The sequence below is a fragment of the Embiotoca jacksoni genome, unplaced genomic scaffold (genome assembly GCF_022577435.1).
Source record: "Embiotoca jacksoni isolate LCO1_2020_lvr unplaced genomic scaffold, fEmbJac1.0.p SCAF_5, whole genome shotgun sequence".
In the NCBI taxonomy this organism is placed as follows: Eukaryota; Metazoa; Chordata; class Actinopteri; family Embiotocidae; genus Embiotoca; species Embiotoca jacksoni.
In genome coordinates, this window is record NW_027185403.1 from 10319326 (window position 1) to 10337109 (window position 17784).

General features: G+C 39.9%; 1 protein-coding gene across 5 annotated transcripts; it reads right to left on the minus strand.

Annotated features, from left to right (window-relative positions):
- Positions 1-2584: 2584 nt before the first annotated feature.
- LOC138211756 (protocadherin alpha-C2-like) lies at positions 2585-17502 on the minus strand. 5 transcript variants are annotated; one of them, XM_069171871.1, is made up of 3 exons: positions 14865-17502; positions 5623-5658; positions 2585-4361 (listed from the first exon to the last, which is right to left on the minus strand). In XM_069171871.1, the coding sequence occupies exons 1-2, from the start codon at positions 17259-17261 to the stop codon at positions 5647-5649; spliced, it is 2409 nt and encodes an 802-aa protein (XP_069027972.1). In that variant the 5' UTR covers positions 17262-17502; the 3' UTR covers positions 2585-4361; positions 5623-5646. The 5 variants fall into 5 exon arrangements, with proteins under 5 accessions (XP_069027972.1, XP_069027968.1, XP_069027971.1 ...); XM_069171867.1 differs by lacking the exon at positions 14865-17502 and adding an exon at positions 11935-14818; XM_069171870.1 differs by lacking the exon at positions 14865-17502 and adding an exon at positions 7201-11910.
- Positions 17503-17784: the final 282 nt, after the last annotated feature.

Sequence of the window (17784 nt, forward strand, 5' to 3'; positions counted from 1 at the left end):
AGTCATCCTGCGGGCCTAAATATCATTCCCTCGGAAGCACACATGACCACACCTCCCTAGAGAGATGAGGTCACGTGTGCACACACAAAGAGACAAAAAGAAAGGCAGACACAGTCATTTGCCCTCCCTCAGGAAAAAAATTGTGCAAACATATACATAAATTAGACTGTGTTAACACTTAACCGAACCTAGTTATATACATTTTATCCTTTTGCACAATTCATTAAACTATATTTTAAGCCTCATTTGAGATTTAATGCAATTGTTTTTTCCTAGAAATGTTGCTTTTAACACTGTGTTTCTTTGTAGGATAAAGATGGTCAAAATGTCAACACAGCCTCCCTGGGATCAGTGAGGACAACACAGAAGGGGGACTTTGCTGGAGCCAGTCATCGCTGTCATCTCATGTGAGAGAAGTAATGTCATGGGCATCCTGAAATGCTTGCCACTGGAGATAGATTAGTATTTTAAATAAAAAAAGGAAAAACAGTGAAAGGACACACAGGCACACACATTAAGGAAAGGTGAGTTTTTTTTAATAGTTCAAGCTTTTTAGGAGGCAGAGATTTCTATTCACCACGGGTTTACATACTGAAAGACAATAAATTAGAATTTGGAAATACTATTGATATGAATGTTCAGTAATCACAGAGCACCAGCGCTTACGGCGGTGCCCCACCTGACTTGTTCTAAAACAAAAGAGGATGTTTTATGTTGCAGACATGACCATGTTGCCTTCGTGATAAATTATTTAATTTGGCAATGTAAGCTCAGTGTTTACAAGACTAGACATCTAAGAAAATCCACAACTTAATATTTTGTGGGAGGAAAGCATTGTTGTAGTATTTATAGCTGTTACCATTCCACATAAAAAGTTACAGTTGCAGTGACTGTTACTGCAACGTCACAATAGTATTAGAGTTGGGACAGAGTGCTCCTTCAGCTGTGGGAGCACAAACAGAACTTTCAGCTTTTGTGCAGGTTGTTATTCTTTGCTTTTTTCAGACACAAAGAGACATATTTTAAGAGAAGCCAATCAATTATATAGCTGACATAATCTTTGGTGAATGAAGATAATGACACCGATTTTTCAGAATTCCTTATTACTGAACTTGCCGTGCAGATATTTTGTCATAATCATATTTCACAGTTTTTTAGGATGCAGCAGTTAAGTAGATTGAGTGAATTCATATCAGTAAAGCAATCTAATAGCACAGTTATTTAGGTACCTATACAGAATGTTGCACTATTATTGCAAAATACAATTTACCATATAACATTCCATTTAAGTGCATTATTTATGTTTTATAGGACTTAAATATAACAGTGATTTTCTTTTGAAATAATACTTACATTCTTGTGTTGAAAACGTAACAAACATAAAAATAGACACTATGTCAGAGCTGCCTGCAGAAAGGTCTACTTTTTGCAATGATTAGAATGTTTTGGGCTTTAAGCAAATACCTTACACCCTAGATTTTATGGCTTATAACGCCTAAACAGAACTTGAACTGAAAATAAATAGCATAAACAGGAAGACATGACAGGACAAAATGCCTGTCTTTACAGACTTCAGTCTGTCTGATAGTGTTTATATTCTCCCTGAAATACAGCCAAGAGCTGTTATCAGTGAGAATAAGCCTCAAGAAGATGACAGTCACTGAAAGAATGAGAGCAAGAAATTATCGCCAGAACATACTGCCATATTCTATTGTGCAAGACACAGATTTGTCATATTTATTACTGTTTTAATATGCAAACATTGTGAATACCATTGTATGTCACATTTTCTGATAGGGCATGAACAGATTCATGTTTCATATAAAATCTTGCAGGGAGAGAATTTACGACCTTAAATAAAATTACTGCCATTTTCATCCAACAAGTAATTATCTACATGCACATACAACAACTGATCCCCCTTAAAGAAAACCAGGTGTTGTGTGAGGTGATCTTTTGTCAGTTTAATGCTTTTATATCTATAACCCCAGGCTACTTATCTGTACTTTGTTTCGAGAACAGTTCATATTGAATTAAAGCTGGGTTCCCTTCATATCTGTATAGTCTTCTTGTGTAGAGTATCAACAGCATCTTCTTCATTAATTGATAATGCAATCTTGCAGAACAGCTATCCCTTAAGCAACTCACGATGTGAGCCACAGTATCAACTAAGAAATTACCCCCCCCCCCCCCCCCCCCAAGACTAGATAACCTCTGAATCAGCAAAACCAACAAACCCCCAGCATTGAACACTGCCATACTCTGTACTGCATTGTATGTGTTTCAGCAACTCACTGTCCCGTAAACTGACTCAGACAGGAAAATTATATTGATCAGTCTAATACTGCTCTCAGGCCAGGAGCACCTCTGGAGTTGTTGTAGAAATAAGACACACTAACAACTCGTCGTCACTAACAACAAATAAAAGGTATCACTGACATAAAACTGCAGCAAGTTGGTAGCTGGAAAAGGTGGGACAGAAATTATAATGATGTAAAGTAGGCCTTTAATACTTTAGCATTAACACTGTCATCATAAATGTAGTTTGACTTGTATTTCATATCAAAACTCAGAAACTTCAGCATTTAGTTTGCTTTAGTATTTAATAAATCATACAGACCGGCCAAAGCATACAATTATCTCACATTACACAATACTATATGTTTCACCATAAAAGTACCACTGTACAAAAGCACTTACTCTATATGTTTGCCTTTGACACATTACAGCTTCTTACAAGTAATGAAATGTGAGCTGTGCTAAAGAGTTTGACTACATGATGTCTGATTAGCTCATAAATCGGATGGCACATGAGTTCCACAGTTTTGTTCACATTAAAAAGTTGCAAAAGGACTGTTCTTGAAAATGAAAGACATGTTTATATACACAGACATATGATATACTCTATAAGGGAGGTATATCTGTATCCCAATTTGTGTTGCATATGCAGATACATACAGCAGTCTGTAACATACATGAGAACAGCTTCATTGGGTGAAATCAAACACCTTTAGGTTGTATCAGTATTGTAAAGTAAGCATTAAATGTTCAGCTCTGAGTTACACAATTGCAATACACATTGAAATTAAGGAACAGAGATATAAAAGTGAAAGCACATGGTAGAGTTTGTTGTGTATATACAGTACTCATAAGGAGACATTTCAAAGACCAAACCCAAGACTCATTTTCCAGCAGTGGACAAAACATTCAAGCACACTGTGCACTGCAGTTCAAGCTGTGAGTACACTTAACTTTCAGAATCCATAGAAATAACTCTGCGAACAGATGTTTTCCACTCGTCTAAACTAGGAAACAAGAATGACGTTAAAGATTTCTTAACCTTTTCTTAACATGTTTATAACAAAGTACACTCCTGCACTCTATCATCGTGGTCCCATTAGAACGTAAACTCCCATCTTGTTTTGAAAAAAGAAACAAAGATGAAATTTATCTGCAGAAAATGGATTCACCCAGTATCATAAAATATCTAAAGCCATCAAAGTACTTTGATTATTCCATGCAAAAACAACTGAAAGGCATGATGGCTAAAGGCCTCACTCTTATCTGTTTGATTTACTTGTTGATTTAATTTCTCAGTATTCATTTATACATTTAGGCCTAGCACACATATAAAGCACAAAGTCAAGTACAAAACATAAAAGCACTAGAAGTTATCACATTTATAAAATACTGATGATACCCTTTCATTTCATACTTTAAAATTGTAGTTCGGTGCTTTTCTGACATTTAGTTAATTGTGCTGTTTCACTTCTTAGTTAAGTCATATATTACACATCAATGCTGTTATGGAGCAAGACAAAGCACAAAGGTTAAAAATGTAATATCCAACACGTGTTTCTCTTTTAGAGATGAAAAACCATCTCTTAAAGGCGTTTCAACATTCCCATGTCCACTCGTATAGTCCTTGTGGCTTCTTTGAATAGCCAGTGGTACAATATTCAATTCAGTCCGTTTCTTTGTGAGTATCTCCTCTTGAAAATATTTTTGTGTGGCAGTCCTGTGGTGTGGTTGAGGCCATGCAGTCTTATCATGCATATTAAATGGGCAGAGAGGCATTGTTGATTGGCTTTTCATGTGCTCAAAGAAAGAGAGGGGTAGGGTCATGTTTTTGATTAGCCACCATAGTCCATTGGTGTTATACCATGACATATATATATATTGTGAGGAACATGGACGAGACTGAGCAGGATGGACATTCGGGGGGTGGGGGTGGGGGGTGGGGGTTATGGTTTGGGATATATCTTCTTTCCTCTGTGAGGCTTTTCCTGTCAGCGTCAATCCAGTACACATCTGGAGGGGTGGCCTTATGTGGAACTGCTGCTGCTGCTGGTGGTGGATTCCTGTAAACGAGACAAGAGAGTTACACAAATTTGGAAAGGAACCAGAGCTCTGAGAGCCGTGTGACTGGCCAAACTGACATATCTCATGCATCCGACGTCTGTCGCTCAGAGAGGGGCTTCAGGCAGAGGACAGAGACGGTGGAGGGATTGGGCGGATCCTTGAACATATAGTGGGGAGGTGACAGATCTATCAATGAATACCATGCTCCAAGATTAGGTGAAGGAGAGTGGTTGCTAGGTAACTGTGTGACTGGTTTCTCTTTGCGCCTCGTCTGCACAAAGAATTAGGTCACAATTCAGACTACAGGAAGACAGTATGATTCATGTTCAAGTGTCATTCTGTGAAGTCAATAACATACAGTCGAATTAAAGCTTGAACCTACCCAATCAGACAGAAACAACACAGTCCAATTCCACTTACAAACATCCATAACTAGGATATACGCCTAATTAATTAGTGATGGGTCAGTAGGTGATGAACACAGATTAATATTCACATGCACAGCATCCTTTTTGAGAACATAGTGATTCAATTAAAAACCTATCAATACTTTCATCACATGTTATAACAGTAAGAGCCAGATTGTGAAAATGCAAAGCCAGGAAATGGCAACACTGAGTTGAAGTGAAGGATTTTTTTTTTTTTTTTTCTGAGTCCAGAATTCAGAGTTGTGGCTCAGATACATGACTGTCACTTTGTTCAGCAAAAGTAATGACTAGGACCGGAATAGTGTGTTAATACTTTTTAATCTGAATCACCATGTTAGCTTAATTGTCTGCAAGACCACAAACAACTTTTCAGCCATTAAGATTATTATTGCCCAATGTCTTGGTCTTCTGAGATCAATCAAGGTAATTATATTTTTTTAAGATATGTCAAATTGCAGAAAACATTCGGGGAGGGTATATATTCCTGAAATGCTGACTGATGCATTTTTAATTATTCTGCCAGTTAGATTTTATAGTTTTTAATAAATCTTTTTTAGGATGACACTCTAATGTGATTAACAGTTACCCAAATAGAGGCATGAAGAGCAAACACAGAAGACTTGGCAAACTGCTTGTGATGTTTAGTGAGTGGACCTTTGCAAGTAAAAAAAAAAATCTTCTTCTTGAGTTAAAATTAAACAAGACAAGATAATAAAAAATGAAAAAACATCCACTGACAACAAAACAAACACAAAAAACAATTCAGACACTAAATTCTGCAACGTAATTAATAAAAGGTTATCTGGGATGGGGGAGTGAGACTCCTGCATACCTCCAGCTGCAGAGTGGACTTCCTTCATTTAGGGTACTTTAGAGTGGGGAGAAAAAAAACAAGCAATTCAATGGTCAGGTCATTGCAAGCAATAAAAAGGATTCTTTGTGTATGTGTCCTACGATCAGAGTTGAGTCGACGCACTATAAATGAAATGTTATCTTCAAAAAATACTGTAGAATAAGCATGGTTAGTGTGAACCATTATAACAAATACTGCACCGTGTTATGATGAGTTCTGGAAAAGTGGGTAAAAGCAGTTTAACATTTAGCAATAAAATAGTTTGTTCATTGAGCAGCGTACTTACCCTCTGAAACAGAGAGAGAGAGAGAGCAATACCGTAAAAAGATGGTGATACAATGACAACATAATACAAAGATAGATACAGACACATAGATACCAGACAGATACTGTTAGAGATATAGACAGACAGACAGACAGACAGACAGATAGACAGATAGATAGATAGATAGATAGATAGATAGATAGATAGATAGATAGATAGATAGATAGATAGATACTGCAGGTCAACATTTATGGTCTCAGCTTAAATGACCCTGGAAAATGAAAGGTATCAAAGGTGAAGAGCACAAAAAACGCCATACATTTCCTGACTGTCCAATTCAACAAACCCTGTGTGTAACCATTAACAGATTATTAAGAAAAAGGATTAATATTGGCAGACTTAAAAAAAAAAAAAAAAAATTTAAAGAGATGTTATAGGATGTTTTTGTGAAGTTTTCTGTTACTTTGTAAACTTGATTCTGTTTTCCTTTGTGAACATAACAATTCAGACACAGACATTCCACTGATATACAGACCACAAACCAAGTTTTACACAAAAATGTCAAAAAAGCACATTTTCAATTGAAGTTGCCACTCAGGTGCATCCCCTCCTCTTTTAGTCTTTATTTAAATCATAAACTGAATGTGCTGTTTTACCTATCATTTTATGATAGATGTTTTTTGTAGCATGGTAAGCAAAGATATAGATTTTCCTGCTGGTTCAATTTTAAGGGTTATATTGAGGGCTGGTTTCTTAATTGTATTTTTACTTGATACCTGATTTTTTTAAAAACTGATATTTTAGATAAATTTTTACAGTACCTTATGGACAGTTTGAGTGACATGAAAGATATTTAATGATTACTGTAAGCAATTTACACACATGAGAACTGAAATCAGAAAGGATCGTTATTCTACAACACATACAACAACTGAGGTACAGCAAAAAATTACAAGTGTGGGTTTATACACTGTGTGGTACTGCCATAGCGTGTATAGTGATTGCATGTATTTACTTTTTCTCAATGTTGCAAGTGTGGTGCAGTGGATACATTCTCCTCAAAATTAGAATTTAAAATGTAAATTTCAGTTATTTCCTCCTTTTTCTAAAAAATGTTTTTACTATATTAACACAAGCCAGAGTTTATGCACGAAAGACATTTCCAAAGCACTTCAGATAAAAGCCGAGGTAATGAAATATCTGAACTGTATTTGGCGATATTTTTTTTTCCACACAAATTTTTGTGGATAAGTGTTGATTTAAACTGCAGTGAAGTGAGCGACCATTTATACCTGCAAAGTGGAAGCTGCTGAGTCACTAGTCTCTGTGAGGCCTGTCCCTCTTGGTAAACTGGACACGATGTATCTGGAGCCCTTTGGCACAGGCTGTCTGACCACCATCTTTCCTTTCCTGGTCTCTGCTAGAAACAGACTGTACCAGTAGGCATCGTTGGAGACCAGAGTGGAATCTGCGATGGTGGAGTTCCTCTCACTGATCACACTGTTCCTGCAGGGAGGAGCCGCTTTGCTGCTCTTGGGTTTCTGACACTTGAGCACGATGGTGACCAGTATGGTGATCAGCAGGAGAAATGACACGGAGCCCAGACCGATGACCAGATACAGGTTCAGGTCTGAAAAGATGTCATATTCCAGAGGCACCTCGGTCATGTCAGAGTAGGTCTTAACGGCAGTCTCCACTGTGGACAGCTTGATGGTGACTGTAGCAGAGAGAGCAGGCTGCCCGTTGTCCTTGGCAACAACAACCAGCCTCTGGTAGCGCGGATCTCTGTAACTGAACATCCTCATAGTCCGGATCTCTCCGTTGTATTGGTCCAGACTGAACAAGGTGGCGTCGGTCACCTGCAGAAACTGGTAGGTAATCCGAGAGTTGTGCACTGAGTCCGTGTCCAAGGCTATCACCTTGGCAACCAGGGAGCCTTTATCGGTGGATCTGGGGATCTTCTCCTCCACCAACGAGCCGTGCGCGCGCCACGGAGACACAATAACCGGAGCGTTGTCGTTCTGGTCCACAATAATGATGTGGACGGTCACGTTACTGCTGAGTGGAGGAGAGCCAGAGTCTCTGGCCTCGATGTGGAAAAGAAACTCCGTCTCAATCTCATAGTCAAAAGTTTTGAGTGCGTAAAGATTGCCGTTCTCTGGATTGATGGAGAACAGCATGGACATGGAGGTGTTGACTATCTCCTTCTCTAAGATGAAATAAACTAGATACTGGTTTTCATGGAGGTCAGGGTCAAACGCAGTGAGGGAGCTGAGCAAGGCCCCAGGTGCGTTATTCTCCATCACACGTATAGTATAAAATGACTGGGGGAACTGTGGAACATTGTCATTAACATCCAGCAGCTCTAAAGTCATAGTTTCATTATCAGATAAAGGAGGAGAACCTCTGTCTGTGACGGTGAAAGTGATGTCATATTCTGGGACCTTCTCACGGTCTAATGGCTCTGACACTACTAATTCATAATAGTTATCAGAGGACTCCCTCAGTCTGAACGGCATATTATCTGGAACATGAAGATCAACCACTCCATTATCACCTGAGTCTTTATCACTGACACTAACTACAGCTATCACTGTGTCCACAGGCTCATTTTCTTTTATTGGACTTTGAAATGACTTGATGGAAATTTCTGGGTGGTTGTCATTCATATCTGTCACCTGTATTGTCAGTTTACACTGTCCAGATAAGGAGTTAGGCCCCTTATCGCTGGCTATAACCTCCATTTCATAAAGTTTAAAATCTTCATAGTTTATCATCTCTTTTACTCTGATTTCACCATTTACTGGATTCAAGTTAAACACTGTTTGTGTTCTCTCTGATGTATACAAACTATATGAATAAATAATATCAGAGTTTGACCCTTCATCTAAGTCAGTGGCATTCAGTTTAATTACTAGACTGCCAATCGGAGAGTTTTCCATCACATCTACGACGTATTTTTCTTTGTCGAATGAAGGGGCGTTGTCATTCACATCAAGCACGCGAACAATGACGCTGGCTGTACCTGTGCGCGTGGGGACTCCACCGTCCACAGCAGTAAGGAATAGATTATGCACCGCCTGCTGCTCTCGGTCTAAAGCTTTTTTCAATATCAAGTCAGCAAACTTTGTCCCATCTCTCCCGGTCTGAATTTCAACAGAGAAATATTCGCTCGAGCTCAGGTGGTAATTTTTCACAGAATTTGTTCCAACATCTGAATCTACAGCATTATTCAGTGAAAATCTCTCTCCAACGGGACTTGATTCAGATATGTCCAAATGCATCGTTCCCCGACGAAAATGAGGAGCGTTGTCATTAATATCCAAGATTTCCACCTCGATATTAAACATTCGTATCGGATTTTCAATCGTAGCGTCTAATTTAAGAAAGCAGGACGTGGTTTTCACTGGGCACAGAAACTCTCTATCAATCCGTTCTAAAATTAACAGCTCTCCCGTGTCCTTGTTGATGTCGAGGTATTTCTTATTGGCGACTACATCAATGCGCATTTTTCTTTCACTCAGCGTCTTCACATCTAACCGCAAATCAGTTGCTAGATTTGCAACGACAGATCCTTCATCCATTTCTTCGGGAACAGAATAATGGGTGACGGTCCACACAGTGTTAATAATGGCAGACAGAAAGAGAAATATGGAAACGTACCGCATCCGGAAAGTCTGTCGGACACGATGCGCCATCGTGAACATTCCGTATGTAACGTCTTGAAATGTACTGATAAGACGATAAACCGCGTCCTCATTCAATGAACAAACGAAACGGGGATCGTAAAAGAACGCGTTTCTTCATTCGGAGTGACGTGCATTTAATACAAGTACTGACTGTCCTTCCTCCAATAGACTATCGCGAGAACGATGACCTCATGAGTGAGTGTCTTTATCCGGGGTGCAGCGACGATGGTAAAATTGTGCAGCATTTGCAACTTTCTTAAACACAGTAAAAGTTTTTAAACTACGGTAGAGACTGAGTGGAATTGATCGCAGTATAAAATGGTCTATTATTATTATTTGGGTTCAACGTGGAGTACTGACAACATAACGCGTACTTTTTACTTTTCTGCCATTATATGTTTACTTTTTTTTTTCTATAAGGGTTTTGTTTCATTCTGTTTGTCACAGGTAGTGATTATAAAAGCAAAGGGTTTGTATTATTGTATCCTCTTTCCTTCGTGTTCCGCGAGTTTTACGCACGAGCGTCTGCGCTGTAAAAACAGTACTGAACATTATAACATCAAACGTGTCTGCGTGTATGATGAATATGTCTGTTTATTATTATTTTTTACTTAATTTACTATTAGTGTGCCCCACATGCTGCCTAATTTCTTCTTACAATACCGAACGATTTCAAATAAAAAAACAGCTGAAATCACAAGAAAAATGTCAGAGGATAAAGATGATCAGATTTCGCGTTCAATTTCCTCAGTTACCCATGTCCCGTAACCTGATATGTATTTTATTTTTATCTTGTGCACACTATTTATCTCATGGAAACAAGTTAAGTATCTTGCGCACGAGAATAAAAAGTCACCTTGAGGGAAAATCTTATCGGACACACACAATTAATTTATAATAAATTATCTTGTACGCACAAGATATTAACTCTATTCAACTAGATAAAAACTTTTTTCACACAAAATAAAAAACCTGTTCACACAAGATATACCTTGTTTACACCGGATATAAACTTTTTTCCACAAGATAATAACTTGTTGCACAGGATAAAAGTATCACTTTTTGGGACTTCAGGAGCACTGCAAACCTCAAAAGTATATGGAGATTCAATTAAAATGTACCTGACAGCAAGTTTAAAAGTCCTATATTGTATAAAATCAAATTACAGTTTCTGTTTTGCTTATAGAGAAGGTCAAAGGGCTATACACCGTGAAAGTTTCCAAATGTTCTGTCCACAGAGAAATGTACACAGCCCGTATTCAGCACCTGTGCTGTCTGGATGAGCAATTTGGACTTCTGTAAGTTTGCGACATCACAAATTTACATTCATGACAAATCTCCACCCTCAGCACTGCACACTGTTCAACAATCTATGCAGAATAAGCCACCAATCAGGCATTCCACAACAGAGCTCGTAAGCTACGAGACCAAACAAAACCTGTAGCTGGCCTCGGCACGCATCACTCAGAAAAGAGTGAGGCAATTATAGGGAGGGCCACTGATATCAGCGCCAGTTAAAGTCTCGGACACAAACCAGCCTGTTATTATAGAGCTCCAGTGAGAAGCTTTAAGACATCCTCCGGTGCAAATAAAGTTTAAAACCATGTCAAAATGTTCATGTGGTGTTTTACATATGCTACAAGACATTTCAAGAGCAAAATAAGCAGGCAATATCATGCCTGAGCATTTCTGTTTTGACACTGCAGTGACAGTCTGACAGCCTCAACAAAACAGATTCAGACAGCCAGGGTTTCATACATCGCATACCTACCGAACCAATCCTGTCAACTTGCAGGGTGAGGCTTTTTATGTCATCAAGCTGCCTGCTTGAGCTGCAGGCCAGCAACAGAGGGGTGGGTGTAGGGGGAGACTATGCGTATGCATAAAATTGTGGCTATACTGTTTGAAAACAAAGGTGTGAATTTACATCTAAGCCACTTTAAGGTATTAGGGATTTTTTTTCTTGGAAAAATCCACTAAATGTGCATTTTACTACGGTGAGTTTAGGGGTTTTAGTCAATGCCAGGAGAGGAGATGTACAAATCTATTGAGGTGTTTTTTTCCTATGTAAAACCACAAAAACAATTTTCTTGTGGATATCAAGAATACCAAAAAATATGAATTCATGCGACATAATTTTATTGTCCATGACTGCATTCTTATGTTCATTTTTGGCATTCACTAAGTAACTTAAGAAACTGAAGAAAGTACAAATTCTGAATCACTGAAAGCCGAGAGGAGGCGAGGTGTACTGTTTTTTACTTGTGAATAGACTTGATCGATATTCAATGAGCACATCCAGGTGTTGCACATGTTAAATAGATGGTTTTCTCCTACCTGCAGAGTAGAAGCTGCTGAGTCACTAGTCTCTGTGAGGCCTGTCCCTCTTGGTAAACTGGACACGATGTATCTGGAGCCCTTTGGCACAGGCTGTCTGACCACCATCTTTCCTTTCCTGGTCTCTGCTAGAAACAGACTGTACCAGTAGGCATCGTTGGAGACCAGAGTGGAATCTGCGATGGTGGAGTTCCTCTCACTGATCACACTGTTCCTGCAGGGAGGAGCCGCTTTGCTGCTCTTGGGTTTCTGACACTTGAGCACGATGGTGACCAGTATGGTGATCAGCAGGAGAAATGACACGGAGCCCAGACCGATGACCAGATACAGGTTCAGGTCTGAAAAGATGTCATATTCCAGAGGCACCTCGGTCATGTCAGAGTAGGTCTTAACGGCAGTCTCCACTGTGGACAGCTTGATGGTGACTGTAGCAGAGAGAGCAGGCTGCCCGTTGTCCTTGGCAACAACAACCAGCCTCTGGTAGCGCGGATCTCTGTAACTGAACATCCTCATAGTCCGGATCTCTCCGTTGTATTGGTCCAGACTGAACAAGGTGGCGTCGGTCACCTGCAGAAACTGGTAGGTAATCCGAGAGTTGTGCACTGAGTCCGTGTCCAAGGCTATCACCTTGGCAACCAGGGAGCCTTTATCGGTGGATCTGGGGATCTTCTCCTCCACCAACGAGCCGTGCGCGCGCCACGGAGACACAATAACCGGAGCGTTGTCGTTCTGGTCCACAATAATGATGTGGACGGTCACGTTACTGCTGAGTGGAGGAGAGCCAGAGTCTCTGGCCTCGATGTGGAAAAGAAACTCCGTCTCAATCTCATAGTCAAAAGTTTTGAGTGCGTAAAGATTGCCGTTCTCTGGATTGATGGAGAACAGCATGGACATGGAGGTGTTGACTATCTCCTTCTCTAAGATGAAATAAACTAGATACTGGTTTTCATGGAGGTCAGGGTCAAACGCAGTGAGGGAGCTGAGCAAGGCCCCAGGTGCGTTATTCTCCATCACACGTATAGTATAAAATGACTGGGGGAACTGTGGAACATTGTCATTAACATCCAGCAGCTCTAAAGTCATAGTTTCATTATCAGATAAAGGAGGAGAACCTCTGTCTGTGACGGTGAAAGTGATGTCATATTCTGGGACCTTCTCACGGTCTAATGGCTCTGACACTACTAATTCATAATAGTTATCAGAGGACTCCCTCAGTCTGAACGGCATATTATCTGGAACATGAAGATCAACCACACCATTATCACCTGAGTCTTTATCATTGACACTAACGACAGCTATCACTGTATCTAGTTTGATGTTTTCATTGACTGGACTCTGAAATGATTTAATAGATATTTCTGGGTGGTTGTCATTCATGTCTTCAACTACAATCTTTATGGTACATTGTCCTGATAAACTATTGGCTCCTTTGTCGGTTGCTATAATTTCCATATCATAAATCCTGAAGTCCTCATAGTTCAACATTCCCTTCACAGTAATTTCACCAGTGGAAGGATTCAGATTAAATGTTTCTTGTGTTTTTTCTGATGTATATAAACTGTATGAATAAGTTAGATCAGAATTTGACCCTTCATCTAAGTCCGTTGCATTTAGATCAATAACGAGGCTTCCAATGGGAGAATTTTCCATTATCTTAACATTGTAAATTGATTTGTCAAAAGTAGGTGCATTATCATTGGTGTCTAAAACATGAACAATAACACTGGCAGTACCAGAGCGAGCAGGTGTTCCTCCATCTACAGCTGTGAGTATTAAATTATGAACAGCCTGCTGCTCCCGATCTAACGTCTTTTTTAAGATCAAATCTGCAAACTTCGATCCGTCTCTACCTGTCTGAACTTCAATATTAAAGTATTCACTTTCGCTCAGATGGTATGTTTTCACTGAATTCGTTCCAACATCAGGATCAACTGCATTGCTGAGAGAAAATCGCTCTCCTTTTGGTGTCGCTTCAGATATATCTAAATGTATGGCGTCTCTTCGAAATTGCGGGGCGTTGTCATTCATATCTAATACTTCTAATTCTATATTAAAGATACGTAATGGGTTTTCAAGTGTTATTTCCAGTTTTAGATAGCACGATGACGACCATTTAGTTGTACAAATATGTTCCCTGTCGATCTTCTCAACAATGTACAGCTCCCCAGTCTCTTTGTTAATGTCCAGATATTTTTTGTTGGCGATGATATCAAGACGCATCTTCCTCTTTGTCAGTGTCGTAACATCCAGGCTGAGATCGGTCGCAAGATTTGCGACAACTGATCCTTCTTTTAATTCTTCTGGTATAGAATAATGAGTAACTGAGGTCGATATGTTTCGAACAAGAAAAAACAGAACAGCGAGCAGCACGTACCTTCTGCAAGACTCCATTGTTACGAAAGACATGTTTCGTGTGTGAGGGTTTGCCGTAGTTCGTATGATATGACGTGATCTTAAAGCAATATTCAGCTCTGCTCTTCCGTATTTGATCCCAAAAATATGCATAAAGTTTTATTTCCGAAGATAAATCCCGGCTAAAAAAAAAACAAGAAAAAGGCAAAGGCGTTTTCCCTATGGGCTTTCAGCACCACGGTGCTATACTGTTGTCTCACTATATGCCCGATGACAACTACTGTCATGGCTTTAATGGCCTGGCAATTTATTAACAAAACAGCGCCACCTTCCAGCCTTTGAGAGGCGGTTTTAAATTAGTTTAAAATGAACCTCCATAGAGATTTAGTTGTTTGTTTCAGTGGGGGATAAAACTGAGTCATGAAGCAGATATTTTCAGAGGGAATCATGAGATAAATTCAGGTTCTTTCTGATCCGAGCCAATTTAGTTTAATGACTTCAAACATTGGAGAATGGGGGAGGAAATGTCACTTAATATTAATAAATAATAGATATAAAACTTAACTTTTAATTCCTACCTGCAGAGTAGAAGCTGCTGAGTCACTAGTCTCTGTGAGTCCTGTCCCTCTCGGTAAACTGGACACAATGTATCTGGAGCCCTTTGGCACAGGCTGTCTGACCACCATCTTTCCTTTCCTGGTCTCTGCTAGAAACAGACTGTACCAGTAGGCATCGTTGGAGACCAGAGTGGAATCTGCGATGGTGGAGTTCCTCTCACTGATCACACTGTTCCTGCAGGGAGGAGCCGCTTTGCTGCTCTTGGGTTTCTGACACTTGAGCACGATGGTGACCAGTATGGTGATCAGCAGGAGAAATGACACGGAGCCCAGACCGATGACCAGATACAGGTTCAGGTCTGAAAAGATGTCATATTCCAGAGGCACCTCGGTCATGTCAGAGTAGGTCTTAACGGCAGTCTCCACTGTGGACAGCTTGATGGTGACTGTAGCAGAGAGAGCAGGCTGCCCGTTGTCCTTGGCAACTACAACCAGCCTCTGGTAGCGCGGATCTCTGTAACTGAACATCCTCATAGTCCGGATCTCTCCGTTGTATTGGTCCAGACTGAACAAGGTGGCATCAGTCACCTGCAGAAACTGGTAGGTAATCCGAGAGTTGTGCACTGAGTCCGTGTCCAAGGCTATCACCTTGGCAACCAGGGAGCCTTTATCAGTGGATCTGGGGATCTTCTCCTCCACCAACGAGCCGTGAGCGCGCCACGGAGACACAATAACGGGAGCGTTGTCGTTCTGGTCCACAATAATGATGTGGACGGTCACGTTACTGCTGAGTGGAGGAGAGCCAGAGTCTCTGGCCTCGATGTGGAAAAGAAACTCCGTCTCAATCTCATAGTCAAAAGTTTTGAGTGCGTAAAGATTGCCGTTCTCTGGATTGATGGAGAACAGCATGGACATGGAGGTGTTGGCTATCTCCTTCTCTAGGATGAAATAAACTAGATACTGGTTTTCATGGAGGTCAGGGTCAAACGCAGTGAGGGAGCTGAGCAAGGCCCCAGGTGCGTTATTCTCCATCACACGTATAGTATAAAATGACTGGGGGAACTGTGGAACATTGTCATTAACATCCAGCAGCTCTAAAGTCATAGTTTCATTATCAGATAAAGGAGGAGAACCTCTGTCTGTGACGGTGAAAGTGATGTCATATTCTGGGACCTTCTCACGGTCTAATGGCTCTGACACTACTAATTCATAATAGTTATCAGAGGACTCCCTCAGTCTGAACGGCATATTATCTGGAACATGAAGATCAACCACTCCATTATCACCTGAGTCTTTATCATTGACACTAACGACAGCTATCACTGTATCTAGTTTGATGTTTTCATTGACTGGACTCTGAAATGATTTAATAGATATTTCTGGGTGGTTGTCATTCATGTCTTCAACTACAATCTTTATGGTACATTGTCCTGATAAACTATTGGCTCCTTTGTCGGTTGCTATAATTTCCATATCATAAATCCTGAAGTCCTCATAGTTCAACATTCCCTTCACAGTAATTTCACCAGTGGAAGGATTCAGATGAAATGTTTCTTGTGTTTTTTCTGATGTATATAAACTGTATGAATAAGTTATATCAGAATTTGACCCTTCATCTAAGTCCGTTGCATTGAGATCAATAACGAGGCTTCCAATGGGAGAATTTTCCATTAATTGTACACTCTGACGGACTTTTTCAAAAGTAGGAACATTATCATTGGTGTCCAAAATACGAACAATAACACTGGCAGTACCAGAACGAGCAGGTGTTCCTCCATCTACAGCTGTGAGTATTAAATTATGAACAGCCTGCTGCTCCCGATCTAAAGCCTTTTTTAAGATCAAATCAGCAAACTTCGATCCGTCTCTACCTGTCTGAACTTCAATATTAAAGTATTCACTTTCACTCAGATGATATGTTTTCACTGAATTCGTTCCAACATCAGGATCAACTGCATTACTGAGAGAGAATCGCTCTCCTTTTGGTGTCGCTTCAGATATATCTAAATGTATGGTGTCTCTCCGAAATTGCGGGGCGTTGTCGTTCATGTCCAGGATTTCTACTTCTATATTAAAAATTCGAACCGGGTTTTCCAGTATCACTTCCAGTTTGAGATAACAAGACGCTGACGACTTGCTTGGACAAATATATTCTCTGTCAATCTTCTCCACAACATACAGCTCTCCAGTCTCTTTGTTCACATCCAGATATTTTTTGTTGGCGATGATATCAAGACGCATCTTCCTCTGATTCAGTGTTTTAACATCCAGGCTGAGATCGGTAGCGAGGTTCGCTACGACTGATCCATCTTTCATTTCCTCGGGTATAGAATAGTGAGTCACTGAGGTCGTTATTTGATAAACGAAGGAAAACAGAATAAGAACAACGAGCAGCACGTACCTTTTGCAAGACTCCATTGTCAGAAAAGGTCCAATTATTGTGTCAATGCACAGAAATTCACCCGATGTAACATCCGTTTCCAGCGATAATTAAATGTATTTATAGGTCTTTGATCTTTAACATCATCATATTGTTTTTTGAATCCCGAGGATATCTGGCAAGACAAACAAAAGAATCGCGTTTTCGGAGTACAGTTTCAGCTCCGCTGAGATGCTCGGCTTCTTCGATGTGTGCTACTGAAAAAATTAATTGTCATGGCGTTCATTGTCCGGTGGATTCTGTAGGAAACAGCGCCACTTTTTAAATTTTTTAAAATTGTGTTAAATATGACACACGTAGAGAAGCATTTTACTAAATAAATAGGAACTTAAGAGAAGTACGTTTTGCAGATGTTACTGAAAATAATTACTGTTGATTGATAAGGCTTTGGAACCTTTGAACATCCTCAATGCAAAATTAAAATGTCACTTACTGTTGCTAAATGATAAACTCACAATATACTGCAGAGTGAAAACTGCTGAGTCAAAATAACGGCCAGCG

What these genes read in the sequence shown, in the direction of transcription:
- LOC138211756 (XM_069171866.1), bottom strand. Translation starts at nt 14,439, where the DNA reads ATGCATATTTTTGGGATCAAATACGGAAGAGCAGAGCTGAATATTGCT. An exon ending in CAGCAGCTTCTACTCTGCAG is followed by an intron (nt 4,362 to 11,934) that starts GTAGGAGAAAAC and finishes TCTCGTTTACAG; the next exon opens with GAATCCACCACCAGCAGCAG.